The following is a 17,654-nucleotide window of genomic DNA, read 5'->3' on the forward strand; positions in this document are numbered from 1 at the left end:
CTTTAAACTGTTTCAAGAGGGGTTTTTCTTTTGATACACAGATTTACAAGAGTAATATTGACCTTCTGTGTTCTGGTATTTTTTTTTAATCTGCTGTGGCAAATTTCTTCAAGGTGACCTGTAGTATGTCCACACTATTAAATAATAAGTGACATGTTCTTTAGTACAGCAGATGCTATTAACTTTTTAAAAATCTGCTCTAGTATCACTAGTAGCCTATATACAGTAATATTTTTAATGTGTCCATTAGGACCCAGTGTGATAGGTGTGAGTGTAGCATCCTTCTAAATCCTCTATTTGGATAGGAAAGTCAAAGCTAAATAAATAAATAAGAGAATGATCTCCTCACCGCCTGTGGAAATAGTGCTGGTAGCCACATAGTGATAAATGCAGCAGCAACATGTAGCTGCAGCACCAGCCGGCAGTTACATGTAGCTGCAGCCAGCAGCCGGTAGCAACATGTAGCTGCAACCAGAAGCAGCAGCACCAGCAGCTGGCAGCAGCTATTTCTGGACCTGAATGTTTTTCAGTCACACAGAGCAGAGTTAGGGGCAGAGCATGTGAGCTGAGGGACTCTGCTGTCCTCGTTCCAGGGTGGCTCGTTTTATTTCCCGCGTTACAAATATTAAAACTGGATATAGGCTATCACACACAAGGGGGTAAGTAAGCTCCACCTCTAATATTGAGTATTTATTATGACTGAATAAGGCTCACTGAGTATTTCTTTTACCAAGTCTCATTATTAAAACCTGCAACATGTGCTGCACTTTTTTTTAGTCCTGCACTAGAATAAACTAGACTTCCTGCAAAAACCTTCAAAATAAAATTATTGACTTGGTGTCGCTGTGGGAGCAAAAGGCAACAGAGGTCAATTAAGAAATGGAAAGTATACACAATATACAAAATACAATTTATAAAACAAGACATATAAACATAAGGGCTCAAGCTAACTGTCAACCAATGCAGAGGAATAACCTATACAAAGTTTAGCTACCTGTAAGTGTCATGAATTAACTGGCAAAGTAAAAACAAAGTTTCATGGAGCAATAACTCTACCGTATATGAATATTTGAACCTAAAAATGTAGCAGGTGTGTAAAAAAGAGCTGCTACTAATAGTTTTTTAAAACATTAGTAGCAAGGCCTCCATAGGCCTTCTTTTACCATCCGTGTTGTTAATATAAGTAAAGCCAATAGTTTTGATCCCAACTTGAAATTTTTCATTTACCCAAGGTGACAATAGCAAGGTGACAATAAGCATATTTGAATATTTGTAGCCTCTAAAATATTCAAACAAACAAAAAGCTAAACTGTGTAGTGCATAAACACCAGTTAGGTGTATATTCGTTGTACACTGTATTTTAATTTAACATGTGTCAGGACTCTCAGGTTTTATCAAGTTAATCCAGATGTATCGCTAGTAGAAATTTTAGACTTTAATTTTGAAGTACCAGTAATACATTGTTCTATTTTTTAATTTAATGTCAGATGACTTTTACTACCTCCTGAGAGATCCATTACTGAAAGTATACAACCACCAATAAACCCATTATCAATTACTGAGTACAGTAAGAGCAGTCTTTCTAAAAGAACTGTCCCAGCCAGACGTCCTTCAAGGAACATGAACTAATTTGAATTGCCAGCTTCATGCTTACAACGGAGGCTCCCACACTGCAGCAGTCAATGCAATATCAGGAAGAGTTCAGTTGCAGTTGGGCCAGTGTCAGGAGCTATTTACGTTGACATGCCATTCACCAGCTAAAAATAAACATACACATTCACTGGCTCCTTTGAAATGTCATTTCAAACAGCCTACTGCAATCAGTGTTGAAAAGTGGCACAAACAGACTGTGTAATAGACTGGTTAGCTTGGGTCACACAGCTACATCTACCTGAGCAGAGTGTGTGTGTCACTGAACTGCTGCAGTGTCCACACAGACAGCGTTGCTGCTGCTGCCAGATCTGTCTTTCTACATAGTGTTGAACTTTGATAATGGGCATCAATAATAGAATGTTTCATATCATTTCATTATAAACTTCATTTATATTTAGTTCAGACAGAAAAAGGTTACGAAGCGTGTGCTCAAATAATAATAAGTGTGGCTTTCTTTCTGACGGGCATGGTGGGGTTGGTTGGGGATACTTCAGTCCTCACACAGGACAGGGTTTTTTTTAATCGATTATATTGATTATTTCCGCCAGTTAAACCCCCGCTGTCACCGCTGCAAGTGAAGAAAATCCCTTCAGAGATCACCAAGTTCCCCAAACGAGCCAAACACACTCCGACAAACAAACCTCCAAACTAAATGACAACAGATATGGAAAATAACAACACCTAATCTCCGTCTGCAAGCAGTTAAAACGGCAGGCGGGAGTCCCGGTTTGAACTAATATTACAGAAAGCGAGCAGGAGTCGAGAAAAGAAGCTCCGTGTGTCACCGACCCTCCGCGCTGGAGTTCCCCTCCAGGGAGGCTCCCTGCCCCGGCGTACACCTCGCAGGTTGACCCGCAGTGGTGACACTTCATGTCTGTGACATATTCTACAGATACAGACTTTGAAACTATAGTGAAAGGTGTAATGTTGCTGGTATGATGTAAATATAAACATCAACAGATCATTTTCACTGTCTATTTTCGCTGAGAACCGCGCGTATCACGCGGAAAAAATAGGCGAGAGCGCCCAGCAGCCGCGCGTGATGAGTCGCTCACGCGGGCTGTGTGGTTGTTTTAATCATGGGCGCCGATATGTGTGTCCCGGCCACTGACTGTATATAAATATGGACAACGCGCCGCCACTTCCTACCGCTATGCAAAAGTGAAGCCAAGACATCTCCTTTCCGGGAGCTGCCATCTTGCTTGCGTGACGTCATTTGGAGCCAGAGTCTGCGCTTTAGAGTCGGGCGGCGGGATGACACGCCCCCTCAGCCGTCCCACTGCCTGACGGAGGTTTGAGAGCGGTTTGAACAACTTTCATAGGAATGAACGGGGCCCCGCCTCTGACGCTGTATCCAGATCTCTTTATACATACATGGGTCGTACTCAGACCTATGTCTATATGTCTATATGTCTATGATTCACACCAAATATGGTCCCTCCGCTAACGCTTGTACGCGTGAACCCGAGCATCAGACTCCTTTTCCTGTGTGCATGAATGTCCAACCAGTAAGGTATGACCCTATTGTTTTTCGTGTGTATTTTTTGTCTTTCTCTTTCCTCCTTTCTTTCTTTCTCTCTTTCTTTCTCTCTTTCTTTTTCTTTCGTTCTTTCTTTCTTTTCCTTTTTTTCCCTCCTTTCTTTCTCTCTTTCTTTCTCTCTTTCTTTCTTTCTTTTTCTTTCTTTCTTTCTTTCTTTCTTTCTTTCTTTCTTTCTTTTTCTTTCTTTCTTTCTTTCTTTCTTTTTTCTTTCTTTCTCTCTTTCTTTTTTCTTTCTTTCTTTCTTTCTTTCTTTCTTTCTTTCTTTCTTTCTCTTTCTTTCTTAAGACAGAGGACTACTGTAAAACAGTAGTCTTCGCTTAAGGGTGAGGACCCTATTGTTTTTCATGTGTTTGATTGTTTGTTTGTTTGTTTGTGTCTTTCTTTATTAGGGCCTGAGCACTGAAGGTGCAAATGCACTATTGTATTTGTGTATTTGTTTCTCTATTATTGCGAGATTTGACCCACTAAATATGCTCAAAAACTCACCAAATTAGAAAATAGAGCTGAATATGCTTATTACAGTTTGGTGTGTAGATGGGGCTGTGTGTACTGAGGGGGAGGACGGTCTCTCTCTTTAATGAGGGGATTTCACAAGAAGGGTACTCTAAAATCGTCCTCTCCAACTAGTCCTGGTGATGTCACTCCCTCAGTGCTGTGAAACATTCTGCAATACACACTGATTATAAAATCACAAGAGGAGCAAGAAAAGACTTTAAAACTCAGACTCTAATATCTCAAAAACAGTAAAAGATAGAAAAAACATGTAAATTCAAGATTTGTAGGTCAAAGTCTGTGAAGTCTGTATCTAAAACTATGTGGAAGCAGTAAATGTTCAAAAAGGTGTGGGTTCGCTCACACTCTCTATTCCAATATATGAATATTTTTCTGTGTCCTGCTGCAGTTACTTATTGTCTCTACACACCTGACAGTATACATGTCAATCAAACTTTCAAAATAAAAGCACACCACATTCGTGAGAAATATATTTTTAAAAGGCAAAATGATCTGATCCCGACGGGCCAGAGTGCGAGGTCCCGGCCAACGCTGCTTGCAGCTTGAATTAATACTGTTACTGGTAAATAGACACTGATAGATAAGCCACATCAAGATATCTGATTACATGAATATATTCTCATTACATTATGTTTAGCAACTTTGCCAGCAGTGTGTTAGTGTTCGTAGTTGTGTAATCCTGTCTCTGTTTAGGGATATCTGGTTGTGTAGCTGCTAATTGCAGTAGTTTAAGAAACTCTCTGTTACATCTCCATTACTATACTGCTCTGTTACTGCCAGAGACAAACAGTGAACTCTTGTTTCAGAGATTTAAGCGTGATTCAAGAACTCTATTTTTGAAAGCATGCACATTTATTTCTGTTGCAGCTCTCTCCAGTGCCATCTTCAGCTGTGCTTGAACACACCCGGCTCCAATCGAACATGTCATCATCATATGCTGCTGCTATATCAGCCCTTATTTCAACCGGCTCTCTTGATCCACCCATCAAACCCAGCCGTCCTGCCCCACGCACAGCTGGAGGTCCTAAACCTGCCTCCTCGCCCCTCACTCCCTCCCACCGCCCTCCAGCTGTTGAAGTACACCCTCAGTCACCTGAGCTTCTGGCATCTTATGATGAGCACCAGGAGAATCCTGCAGACTATGGGATAGGTAGGCAGCCCCCCGAATCTAAATCCTGACACGCTGGTTAAGCTCACCTTGATGCAGATGACACATTGTGTTGCAGGTGGTTACTACTCTGTAGAGATTGGAGAGATTTTCGTTGACAGATACCAAGTGGTCAGAAAGTTGGGATGGGGTCACTTCTCTACTGTGTGGCTCTGCTGGGATATGGAGTAAGTACAGGATTGATCTTATGACTTTTCATATATAAAACATCATATAACTTAATTATAGACTGCCATTATAATTTGTGTGCAGGAAGGGGCATTTTGTGGCTCTGAAGGTGGTGAAGAGTGCTGAAATATTTACAGAGACGGCGCTGGATGAGATCAAACTTCTTAAATGTGTCAGTGAGATCTTCACATTGTTAAATTGTTGTTGTTGTTTTTTTTTTTTAGATATGTACTTACATTTTTTTTTTTTGTCATTTTAGAGTATTCATACAATATAAAAGTAGTAGACTTGGCCAGAGTGTTGGCAATGTGTGTGAATGTCAGATCAACACTGTGGTGGTTGTTGTGTTGGAGTGACAAAGCTTTGCATTTTACAAAGCTCAATCTGAATTTTCCCCAGAAAGCAATATTAATGTCTAATGTCATTTCAAAATCTCAGTTCCCAGGTTTGGTAACATCTTATAATGAAAGAAATGTATCATGGGGAAAAGATGTTCATAAGTCCCCCTATTTAGCATTAGCAGTATATAAATAGTTAATAAATGGCTTTACACACTGTAATGTAGTAGTAAGCAGATATAAATGTTGATTAATGTGCGATAACTCCTCCCGTGGGCACCCATGAGTGGAGACTGTTGTATAAACAGATAACAATTGAAATAATATAAAATATGTCTTATATATAGGAGAAGTTATTATTGTTGACAAACACTGTACATTAATAAAAACTTAAAATGTCCTTATATCTGCTTATAACTACAATATATTGTGTTTATTAAATGTGTATACACCAAGCGTTAGCACTTACTCAGCTTCACAGTATCACTCCGTTACATCTTAATCATTTTCATACATTTAATCTTTTGTTGATATTGTGATATATATTGTGAATATTTGACTGTCAGGTAAGGGACAGCGACCCTAAAGATCCTAAACGTGAAAGAGTGGTGCACCTCATTGATGACTTCAGGATCTCAGGAGTGAATGGAGAGCGTATCCTTTACAGAGACGCATAACGTTCCCCTGTAATCACCTTCTCTGTAACCTGTGAGGCAAATTATTTTGTTTACAAGTTTGTCTAGAGACATACAAATGAAACCATGATCTTACCCCACCCACCTAGTGCCATAGCAGCACAGACTGTGTCCATGTGTTTTAGCCTTCTCCAAATACTCAAGCTGTATGGTATGAAACAGTGTCCTTAATTGCTCACCAGATGTGTGCATGGTTCTGGAGGTGCTGGGCCACCAGCTCCTGTGGTGGATCATCAAATCCAACTACACTGGTCTCCCCCTGCCCTGTGTTAAGAGCATCCTCAGACAGGTGCTGTGTAACCCTTCACTCCACCTTTAATCCTCTTCTTTGTCTTTTACAACTGACTGAGCTCTTTGTAGTGAACACATTATCTTCTGTTTTTGTTTCCCATGGGCAGTGACAGTGACTCTATTTTCTTTCCTTATCGCAGGTTCTGCAGGGTTTAGATTACTTGCACACCAAATGCAAGATTATACACACAGACATCAAGCCAGAGAACATCCTCCTGAGAGTTGACGAGGCTTACATTCAGAAACTGGCGGCGAACACCAAGCTGTGGCATCTGCCGATGTCCTCTGCTTTCACCAGATCCTCAGGTTAGTGATGCTGCATTAGCAATCATGTAGGTTTGATACAGATCCTCTGTAAAATCCCAGAGGAATATGTTATGTGAATATGCAGAGTAACACGCTGATGGAAGGATTCTTTTTTTTTAACCGCTGTCGTCTTTCCACTTTTCTTTTACATTTTGTCTCTTGTTTCTCCTGCTTTTGCTTTCACTTTCTGCCAGTGAAAAGAAGCTCCAGAGAAAAACAGGTGTGCAACTATAAAATGTGTTCTTCTGTTCATTATTTCATTCATTTTATTTAGACATTTGTATTTCTTTTACAACTGCATTATGACCTGTACCTATCTGCCATGACCTCCTAAGAGTCTGTCCAACTTATTGGGGAAGCTGACTGGGGTCTTCCATACTCTTGGGGAGTGGGTAAGATGGATTTTCTTTTTGGTTTTGCACTTGAACCTTTTAAATTGCATCTCGACAACACCTAAAACCTGGAACTATCTGGAGTGTATTTGAATTTGTAAAAACATAGGGCATCAAACTTTTTTCAACTCACTTAAGTCAGATTACAGTCCTAGACAAGAGCACTGCATGTACAATTCTGTTGGCATGTTTGATATACTCATAATGGCTGTGATGCTCAAGAAGGAAGATATTTGAATCCTAATCATACACACACCAGCAACACAACATTTTTTTTATAAATAAAAAGAAAGCAGGTGTTACATTGGGATCTGTAAGGACAGCGAACTCTTTAGAAGGTTGGGGTCCAAAGCAGGTATTCACCATACTCATCCTGCTGTACTATTCTGGCTATCACACTTTGACCCTTAAGAGACAGTGGAAATCCCCAAACAATATTAGGAGGTTATTACAGTTTGCAACATAAACTTAATACTATATATTTGAAGAAAACATCTTTATGGCTTCTTTCTGCACTGGTGTCAAGACAAGTGTAGAGCAAATTACCAGGTTAGATAACAAGAAATACATATAAACATCGCACAAAAAGTAAGTAAAGTGATTGAAGTTTGAAGAAACAAGACATATTGGCAATTTAACAATTTATCCATTTAACAAACAGGAGCCTCAGTACCTTGTGGAAGAACCATACACAGCCACAACAGCCTGGCACCTCCTCCTCATGCTGGTCACCAGCCTGGTCACACTCTGCTCTGGGATGGCATCCCATTCTTCAATCAGCATCTGTCGCAAGTCAGCCAACGTGGTTGTGTTGGTCACTCTGGCACCAACAGCATGCCCAAGCTGATCCCACAAGTGTTCAATGGTGTTGAGGTCAGGACTGCTGGCAGGCCATTCCATCCTTTCCACTCCTAAATTCTGGAGGTAGTCTCTGATAAACCCCACAAACCGACAAATGCAGGGAAATAAACAGGCTTTCCAACGGTATAAGATTTATTGCCACAAAGCATTGTTACAACAAAGAAATAATCTACCAAACACAAATTTCCTTACTTTTTGTGCGATGTTTATATTGCAGTATTGGACATCTCCTATATTCAAAATAAAAAAATACTATAATTGCCACAGCTAGAAGCCAGAGATAGAAACAATGAAGTAGTCCATGATTATATTTCGCATGTTTTTTATATTCTCTCTTTATGAATGTTTTTCAACATGCAGAGAAACAGCTTCAAAATTTCAGCTTCAGGATTCACTAATTATTTGCATACCATAAACACCTATGGGGGAAAAAACTATGAAAACAGGGGATAAAATGGGTCCATAAAAGTTCAGAGTGCGTAATGCTTCTTTAATTTATTAATGATAGAATGAAAATGTGGTGCGCTGCTGTCTGCTGCAGTGTAATTTTTGACCACAAGGGGCACTAAAATCATACATTTTCTAATCTCACACATTTTAGCTTTGATTTGCATGACGTGCAAAACATGCAAATCATGATGTTATTGTGATTATTCATTTAGTATTTTTCATGTACATTTCTTACTCCATGCTCGCCTCTGATTGTTAACTTCACCCCGGGTCCAGTCCAGCAGGGTCTCCAGGACCCAGATTAACCGACTGACAAGGAAGGACAGGAGACGACGCGGACAGGAGAGTGCATCTGACCACAATCAAAGAGACAAACCTCATGTGATGTTTGCTGATGTCACTGCTCCCTCTAGCACCCCTAGCTCCCCCTGTCACTCTAAGCTTCAGGGTCCTAACCTCACCTTGAGGAGACACACCCTGCTGTTGGAGGATGGACTGGACTCAGCTCCTCACAGCTACAGACACTCCATCTGCTCATTTCCAGACCTCAACAAAACTGCTCCTGTCTCTGGCCCGAGATCACTGTTGTTACATCAGACTGCAGACAGAGAGCCGCCTCCACCTTCACCTTCCTCTCCACATGGTTAGTGTTATGACATTTGTGTTTTTTATGATGTCAGCATTTATGATGTTCCTCTTCCTGTGGTTAGTAGCAGTTAGAAGAACCTCTGCTTTGTTTGGCGTGTTTATATGAGCTACATGAGATTTTATCCTAGAGTTTATCCTAATCTTCTTATCAGTCTTCTTCTTCTATGTATGTCAGGTATCAGTGACTCTGATGTACTTCTGGACCTACTGAAGCCTCAGAATGCTGATAAAATTCTCATCAAGATTGCTGACCTGGGCAATGCCTGCTGGGTGGTGAGTGATCATTCAACAGGTGATCTAAAAGAGAAAAACTATAAAATCTGCATACTTCATCTATGGCAACATAATCCTCCACAATCCATAATTTATTTTGACAATAGAAACATTTTCAATTGGCATCTGGATCTCCTGCACCTCACACATGCAGGAGCTATGAAGCGAATCATAAGGTGATTTTATAAATGGCCACGAGTCTAGTTTATAAAACACCTCCATCTCATCCAATAAAACAGGTGCTTTCTGTAGACCACAGTCTGACAGCCATATTTACTGTGCGCTCCAGTGAAAAACAGCTGCCATATGTTTCCAGTGAGACAGGACTGTGTGGGCTGACTGAGAGAGATGTACAGTTTAATCTTTTGTGTTACAGTACTACCCAGCACTGGTTGTTATGCTTCTCGTTTTATTTGGCAGAATCAGAGACAGAGACAATGATGTTTTAAAAACATGTTTATTAGGAATATATTTTAATTAGCTTTGTACTGGTTGATGGTATGTTTTATTATGATATTGAGATATTATAATAGAATAATTATTGAGATAGTATCATATGTCATTATGGCACGATAATCATATCAGACTAATTAAGAGGAAAAAGTTTGTAATAACTTGTAAAATAATTTGCAGAAGAAAAATAAAGAGTCGTTCATTCAAGAGTTCATTCATTATGACATAACTGATCCTCATACATTTTTGATTTGGGAGCTACAAACGTATGGACTCTAATTGCCCATCTTAGGAAAATGTCTGATATTTTCTGAGAGACTATAGCTTCTTGTATTCTGCCCACAAGTGCAGCACTCTTAAAGTGAATACATTATTTCAGTGTCTGCAACCACATCAGTTTATTAGATTGCAGACTTGTTGGAGACAGACTGTATCTCCTATCAGCTGACTAAAAGCCACTTTGTGGATAGTAGCCCACAAAGTGGATAAGAGTCATAGTTACAGTTGATTTTATAGTGGAACATTACATTTATCTCTCTTGTCCTTCAGCACAAACACTTTACTGAAGATATCCAGACATGTCAGTACCGTTCTGTGGAGGTCCTGATAGGCGCTGGCTACAGCACACCGGCTGACATTTGGAGCACTGCTTGCATGGTGAGCAGGGTACTTACACACGTGTGTGTAGACGTGTATTTTTATAAAAAAAATGTAATTTCTCCTTTTTTAAATACATTTCACTCCAACAAATGCATTTCTAAATTTGTCACAACTGTCTTTTTGTCCCTTTTTGTATACTGTAGGCTTTTGAGCTGGCCACAGGGGACTATCTGTTCGACCCCCAATCAGGAGGCACATTCTCCCGCGAGGAAGGTTTGTTTTGTTTATTGCATCTTTTTTTGTCCTTGACTGAATGAAATATGCTTATAATGCAGTATCTGCCGCTGTCCCTTCAGATCACATTGCACACATCATTGAGCTGCTGGGACCTCTTCCATCCCAGTTTGTCCTCTCAGGGAAAAATTCCAAACGGTACTTCAACCGTAAAGGTAAAATGTACTATTCCAAATATAATACCTTATTTAAAAAATTACAAAAAAGTTCATTTGTCTGCAGCTCTGATCAGATAGTTAACATCTGTATTGGCAAAATGAATCATTTTTACCCTGTCCAGGAAAACTGCGACAAATCTCAAAGCTGAAGCCGTGGAGCTTGTTTGAAATCCTGCTGGATAAGTACGAGTGGCCTCAGGAAGAAGCTGTCCAGTTCAGCTCGTTCCTCCTGACCATGTTGGAGCTGCTGCCAGAGAAAAGAGCCACAGCTGCCCAGTGTCTGAAACACCCTTGGCTCACCTCATAGACACACAGGCTCTGTCTTGTTCAGACATCAGTGGACTAGCTCTCAGTTCAGGAGCAGCCTTGGACACATTGGATATGACAGTGGACCTGGTCAACTGTGGGATATACAGTAGTGGTGTGGTGCTGGCATCATGAGCACAGCTTTCATGAATATTTACTAGCCTGAGTAAGAGCCTTTACCCAGCCGGGTTGTTTGTTTTTTTAGTATTTTAATGGCAGTCATATCTAATTCAGGCACAGCAATAACCAAGAAGTTTTGTCTTACAGGGAACATGCTTTCTAACATGATCACAAGGTTCTTGAGTTTCAATAAATTGATATAAAATTACTCTTACTCTTCAGTAGTTATTTCTAAGACAAGTAATGAAAAGACCACACCTTGAAGAAACACAGTACAGGTTGCTGCAAAACTGGATTTTTTTCTGACAGCACTCCATCTCAGAAATGTCAATCTGAAGAATTACCTGGATGAATCAACGAGGAAAAGGGCTCGGCAATTTTCGGATTATTTAAGACACTTTTGTCACGTGATGTGTATACACAGATCCGAAGACAGACACTGAGGCAGGACAGGTTGATTTAAGGATTAAATGGGGAAAGTGAGCAGCGGCAGAATGGAGGGACAGAATGAGTAACAAATTATCACACTGAGGCAGCCGTTGTGACATGAGAAGAGGGTGAAAATGTAATCAAAATAAAAAATGAGGTCTTCAGCATTTGCTAAATATCGGTTTTAACATCTAGAAATAATAAATAGTGTTTGTCGCAACAGCACTCAAAATGAGCCCTAGTAAATCATTAATGTCAAGCATGTGAGTTAGATTTGGTCTGTTGTGCATTCCTTGCACTCTCACAGAGTCCAGAGAGAGAGGGGGATGGCAGGAAGCGGAGGGAGGAGTTAGTCTCATGTAAACGCAGGCATATGTCCGGATGTTGGGAAAGTCAGTTTTCCTCTAGCAGCGAGGAGAGAGAGGTGAGAAGAGGACAGGGAGCGCTGCCTGCCTACACATGTAAGTCTGATTTTCTATTAGATTTTAATGAGAGACCCTTTAAAAATGCAGGAGGGTTTTTTGTGCCTAACAAGTGTTTGCCCCTGTGTTGCTCAAGGGAGAACAAGACTCCATCTGGTTTTAATTTCGCTTTGGACTGTAGAGTTTGTGCACTCTTACTACAATGAAATATTGTGGAGACCCACCACATGTTAGATTTAGTAACAACCTGACATTGCTGTGATACTCTTCAGTCATGACATTTTCAAAACTAATGATTTGTTATATCTTCAATAATGAACAAGTTTTGGGGATTTTAAATAACCTGCATATTCTTGTTCTCCTTCCTATTCTTTTATTTGAGAGCCTTTGATGTTATTTGCACAGAGAGTGAATTTGGTTTGTATGCACAGGATGTAACTTTGTATTATGCAATTGTGTATTTCCTTCAAGTGTCCCTACACATCCCTTCAATCATTTCTACATTTGGAGGTGATTAAAGATGTATGTGTGTGTGCCAAGAAGCCCTGCCAGGAATACTCTGCGTTTCTCTTTCTGGGCCTCTTGGTTATGTATATGCTAGGAGGAAGCCAAAGTAAAGGTTAAAGTCCCAGTGCTCTGCCTTTTGTGACACAGCTCTTAACCCCCAGCCAGTTGCCATGCAACTCAAACTCCAAATCAAAAGGAATTACCTCAACTACCATTGGTCTTTCACAGTTGCATTATTACTGCAAGGTGAATCCGTTTCCAGCATCACTGCTTTCCCACAAGAGTCCTTGTTCAGGATTCTGGCTGTGCTGTTCTCCTCCTTTTCGCTCTGTTCTTCTCTAATTCATCTGTGCTCAAGAAACTACACAAAAAGCGCTGTGTTGTGTGCTTATTGCAGTTGATATTAAATGATATCCCACAGTGATATCATCACATTGAGATTGTGTGAGTGTGCAGCTTGGACCTGGCAGCAGCAGCAGCAACAGATAATGAAATCAGAAGTGGTACACTGAATAGTAAACACCCATCTCATTAGTCCAACACAAAGAGAGAGGAAGAGTGAGGGTAGATATGAGAGCTTTCATTCACCTCATGCAGATGTGTTGTTATTGCATTGTGTGTCTGTGTTTTCTGGTTCATTTATCCCAGCCTCTAACCAGAACCATCTAACCATGTTGAGTTAATGTTTATGCCCTCTCTTTCTTGTTTGTAGGATGTGGTTGACTCTTTTTTACAGTTGCACCGGTGGAGCAGCTCTCCTGTATGTTCTGTACAGATGGGTGATCCCCACCGCTGTGCAGTATCATGCTGGACTGGCTCTGATTTGGCATGATGTCATAGTGGAGCGTATGCTGGACACGCTGACCCAGTCTACACGTCCACAGGTATGGGAGTGTCGATTGCATGTGGTCATAAACCAAAATATTGGACAAATTCAAATTTTGACCTGATGATGAGATCACCACTGTTATTACAATTCATCCTGAGGAGCAAAAGGATGGATATTTTATAACAATCCATCCAATAGTTGTGGGGATATTTCATTTAAAACTACAAATGTCAACCTTATGGTGGCGCCAGGGGAAAGGTCAGGGAGACGTAAAAGTCATTTGGATTTATCCTCTGAAGACCATAAATGTCTGTGCAAGAATCATGGCACGCCATCTGATAGTTGTTGAGATATTTCAGTCTGAAACAAAGTGGTGGACCGATGTCGACCGACTGACTGACCAACAGACAGACATTGTCATCTGTAGAACCGCACCGCTAGCGTGGCTAAATCCTGATTAATGATATTTTTTCAACACATGAATGTGATAATGTGACCAAGTAAAATTGCACTTTTATTGGAAAAGGAAAAAAAAAAATTTTCACAGAGTGGTGTAAAAACTCAGACAGACCTTTGTTTTTATCCAGGCTCTCTTGGTGTTTAAGAAAACAAGACAGGTGCAGTTCAGGAGTGGATTTAACATGAAACAAAAGGCCCTTTGCAGGTGTAACTAATACCACAATAACAACTGCATCCCATTTAGATGTCCCACTGCCCTACTTTTGTGCAAGCTGGCTCAGTGGGGCCCTTGACTGGAACAGAACCATCGTTAATGTTATTAGTTGCACCTGCGCTTTTCCTGCTATGACAACAGGTCCTGCCTGCATTTGTTGCATTAATAGTGACTCCCGAAATAGCAAGTTTTACAAGACATAATCGTACCAAAGAAAATTTTTGCATGTGTCAGAAATTGAGCAAATAACAAATAACTAATAAAAAGATCCAATATTACAATCATGAAAAGATAAAAAGTATTTTATAATTACATCAACCCCAGCATGTAACACATGCATACACCCATACACCAAAAAGTAAACAGTGAATAGTACATGGATATACAAACATGTCCATTCATGCTTGTTTATTGTCTACTGAAAAGTGTTTTTTCCTCTGTTTCTTTGTGTTAATTAATCAGGGCTGATTCTTCTTCATCTGTCCCTAATTAAAGCAAAACAAAACAAAACAAACACAAAAAACCTAATAAAAAACCCAAAGCACAGGCCCCATTGCCTTTTGATCATGTCAGAAATGTGCCATCGTCAATTAACAGATAATAACAAAAAATGTATGAACCATAACCTTCTATAGTTATAACATTTCACTTAAATCTGTAGACAGGGCTTCCTACAGTTAGGAACCCAATAATGTACAGTATACTGTGTTCTGTTAACTTTATCCTCTGCTCATGTTGAAGTTTGACAGTATGCTGGACACTTGCTGAGGACAACAAACTCTATGTACACAAACCAATCAGATGCAAGTGTTCCCATCATAACAAGTGTAACAAAACTACTAAGAGAGTGAAGGAGTCAGTCAAGTCTAGTCTGTATGTGCCCATAAAGCCCACAAAGAGAAGAGGTTCAATCAGGCAAAGGTTTGGACACACTTTCTCATTCAAGGGAATGAGAAGGTTTATAACATCATATAATAATGATAAAATGAATAACAGTAAAATAAATAATAATAATGATAGTTTATTGATAGACCATAGACCCTTTTCCAGAGTTAGGAAAGTAAAGACAATAAAAGGTCATAAACGACACTGAAAGCAGGAGAATGAGGCAGAAAAATTCAATTAAAATCCCCCCAAAAATCTAAATATACTGTATGTACATACATAAGAGAGATTTGATACATACAAAAGTCCATCTGATGATAAAAGAGTGAAAAGAAGAACTGTTAAGAGCTGTTAAGAAAGTCCATTCTGTCAGCCATCCTGATGCGTGTTATCTTTATGTCAAAACATTTCAGCTTTGTTGAAAGTTTCATGTATTTGCCTGAGGAAGACTACTCTGGGCTGAAACATTTCCAATGAATCCTGTCCTGTAAGGAACTTCTTTTACCATTTAACCATTTAACTTATGTATCTGGGGCGACAGTTAAGTGACACCTTAATGGCCTTTAATAAAATAACCTTATTGCCAAGTGTTATTTCCCCCCCAACTCCTCTCTTCAGCGGCTCCTGGGTGCAGTACAGAAGAACGCCACTAGAGGAGACCCTCGCAGCGTGGTCCAAGCCATCGATCAGTTCTGCAGACATAAGGAGTGGGCCATGAATGTGGGGGATGAGAAAGGTACTGATTAAGTCTGTGATATGACTGTGTGCATTCAGGTGTAAAATCCTTACCTCACTTGACCCAGTTAGATGTTTTAATATCACCTTTTTCTGTTTTTTTATATCCATGTTGTTTGCCACAGGCTGCATTCTTGACTCAGTGGTGTCTGAGATAAACCCAGCCACTGTGTTGGAGCTGGGAACCTACTGTGGCTACTCCACGGTGCGGATCGCCAGCCTGCTTCCCCCTCATGCCAAGCTCATCACACTTGAATTTAACCCAGACTTTGCTGCTATTGCTCGTCAAGTCATTTCTTGGGCAGGCCTAGAGGACAAGGTAAACCCTGCTGTCTTTAAATGAACTGAAAAGACAAATGAATCAGTGTGCACAGGTCAGAAGACAGTGCATCTCTTTCTTCCAGGTGCAGTTAGTTGAAGGAGCTTCTGGTGACTTGATCCCAAAAATGAAGGAGCAGTTTGGAGTGAAAACATTTGATTTGGTTTTCCTGGATCACTGGAAGGATCGCTACCTTCCCGACACAAAGTTGATAGAGGCAAGTTTTTTATGCTCATGTTATACTTATCAAATATAAACTCTTTTTGACACCCACTTTGCTTTGTCATCAGGAGTGTGGCCTCCTCAGGAAAGGGAGCATCCTGCTGGCTGACAACGTCATCTGCCCTGGAGCTCCTGAGTACCTGGAGTACATCCGTAGCAGCCCGCAATATGAGAGCCAGTACTTCAAATCTCACCTGGAGTACACCAAAGTGGAGGATGGCTTGGAGAAGTCTGTATTCTTAGGGTAGTTTTTAACAAAAAGGTGTCATGTATTACAAAGGTACTAGTAAATCAGTAGACCTTCATTGTCTTGGGTTGACTGTGCAGGCTTGCCTGATGTCATGGGCAAGAGGCAAATCTGTTTTTCTAATATGTCATTGAATGTGTTAACTTGGAATTAAAAGTGAAGGAAAAACAAGTCATTTGGATTTTTTGTGTGTTTTTATTGTAAACAGAACATGGGTCAATAGCATGCCTTCTTTTGGTTCACTAGAGTCACACCAATGATGCATCCTTCCATACATAATGTCCACTTGCAATGTTTGTTCACAACTTGCGAAGGGGAGTAGCAGAACTGCAAATCAATACATGCAAACATATATTTTAGTATACACACAGTACATGGCAGGTGGAAAAAACAAAACAAGAAAAAAAGTACAAAATAAACTTACATTAAGTGTGCACAGTTGGAGATTTTAGCACCATGAATTTTTGCTGCAGAGCCTTCTAGAAATACTACACCCAAAAATGAAAGCAACCACTCCCACTTGGATAATGTGTGGCGGTTTCCATACAGATATCATCTCTTTTGCTGACATGAGGCTGATTAACCACAATTGCTTTTGTGATAGTGATAATTACAAATTGGTGCAATCTAGTAAAAGCGCTTGAGGCAGCTAGTGAATGAAGTCACCATATGTATAAAAGTTCCTGGCATGCCATTAGAGCAAAATGAGCGAATGTATTACTTATTTTGAATTTATAATGGATCATTTGACATCGGAGTTCCTAGATGAAAGAGTGCCATTTGACTGCTAAGGTTTATTTTAAAGGCAGATAAGTCTTGCTACCATAAAGTATTTAAAGGAAGTGCCAATTGCTTATATTCTAACATAAATTTGTAAAGCCCTGAGTTTATTCCTCTAGCAGTTTACTTAAGGATTTTCCATAAGCATGTAGTGCAGTGCGTAATAGTAAGTAGAAAAAAAAGGAGGAATTAAATTGGAAAGTAAGCAGACCATCTTGTCCAACAATATCTTTTAAAGTGAGGACTCCCTCACTAATCAGATGACCACCTACAAGAGGGTCATGGTTATAAGATATTGGAGTATCTACCTGCCATCTATTGTTGATTTTAAGTCCCTGGCATACAAGGCACCAAACAACACCGTTGCTAATAACAGGCC

General features: G+C 40.1%; 2 protein-coding genes across 4 annotated transcripts; both read left to right on the forward strand.

The window, feature by feature from the left end:
* The first annotated feature begins 495 nt into the window (after window positions 1-495).
* Window positions 496-11,435, forward strand: LOC122980610 (SRSF protein kinase 3-like). 3 transcript variants are annotated; one of them, XM_044348755.1, is made up of 15 exons: window positions 496-659; window positions 4,574-4,856; window positions 4,933-5,041; window positions 5,127-5,214; window positions 5,947-6,034; window positions 6,258-6,364; window positions 6,507-6,672; window positions 6,867-6,892; window positions 7,008-7,064; window positions 8,652-9,018; window positions 9,199-9,296; window positions 10,299-10,406; window positions 10,553-10,622; window positions 10,706-10,798; window positions 10,924-11,435. In XM_044348755.1, the coding sequence occupies exons 2-15, from the start codon at window positions 4,628-4,630 to the stop codon at window positions 11,106-11,108; spliced, it is 1,791 nt and encodes a 596-aa protein (XP_044204690.1). In that variant the 5' UTR covers window positions 496-659; window positions 4,574-4,627; the 3' UTR covers window positions 11,109-11,435. The 3 variants fall into 3 exon arrangements, with proteins under 3 accessions (XP_044204690.1, XP_044204692.1, XP_044204691.1); XM_044348757.1 differs by lacking the exon at window positions 496-659 and adding an exon at window positions 701-2,499; XM_044348756.1 differs by lacking the exon at window positions 496-659 and adding an exon at window positions 2,840-3,166.
* Window positions 11,436-11,530: 95 nt separating this feature from the next.
* On the forward strand, window positions 11,531-16,666 carry comtb (catechol-O-methyltransferase b). The gene is made up of 6 exons (XM_044348759.1): window positions 11,531-12,117; window positions 13,298-13,469; window positions 15,591-15,708; window positions 15,833-16,026; window positions 16,112-16,243; window positions 16,317-16,666. Coding segments are annotated over exons 1-6 (798 nt in total). The 5' UTR covers window positions 11,531-12,115; the 3' UTR covers window positions 16,497-16,666.
* The last annotated feature ends 988 nt before the right edge of the window (window positions 16,667-17,654 follow it).

The sequence above is a fragment of the Thunnus albacares genome, chromosome 4 (genome assembly GCF_914725855.1).
Source record: "Thunnus albacares chromosome 4, fThuAlb1.1, whole genome shotgun sequence".
Lineage (NCBI taxonomy): Eukaryota > Metazoa > Chordata > Actinopteri > Scombriformes > Scombridae > Thunnus > Thunnus albacares.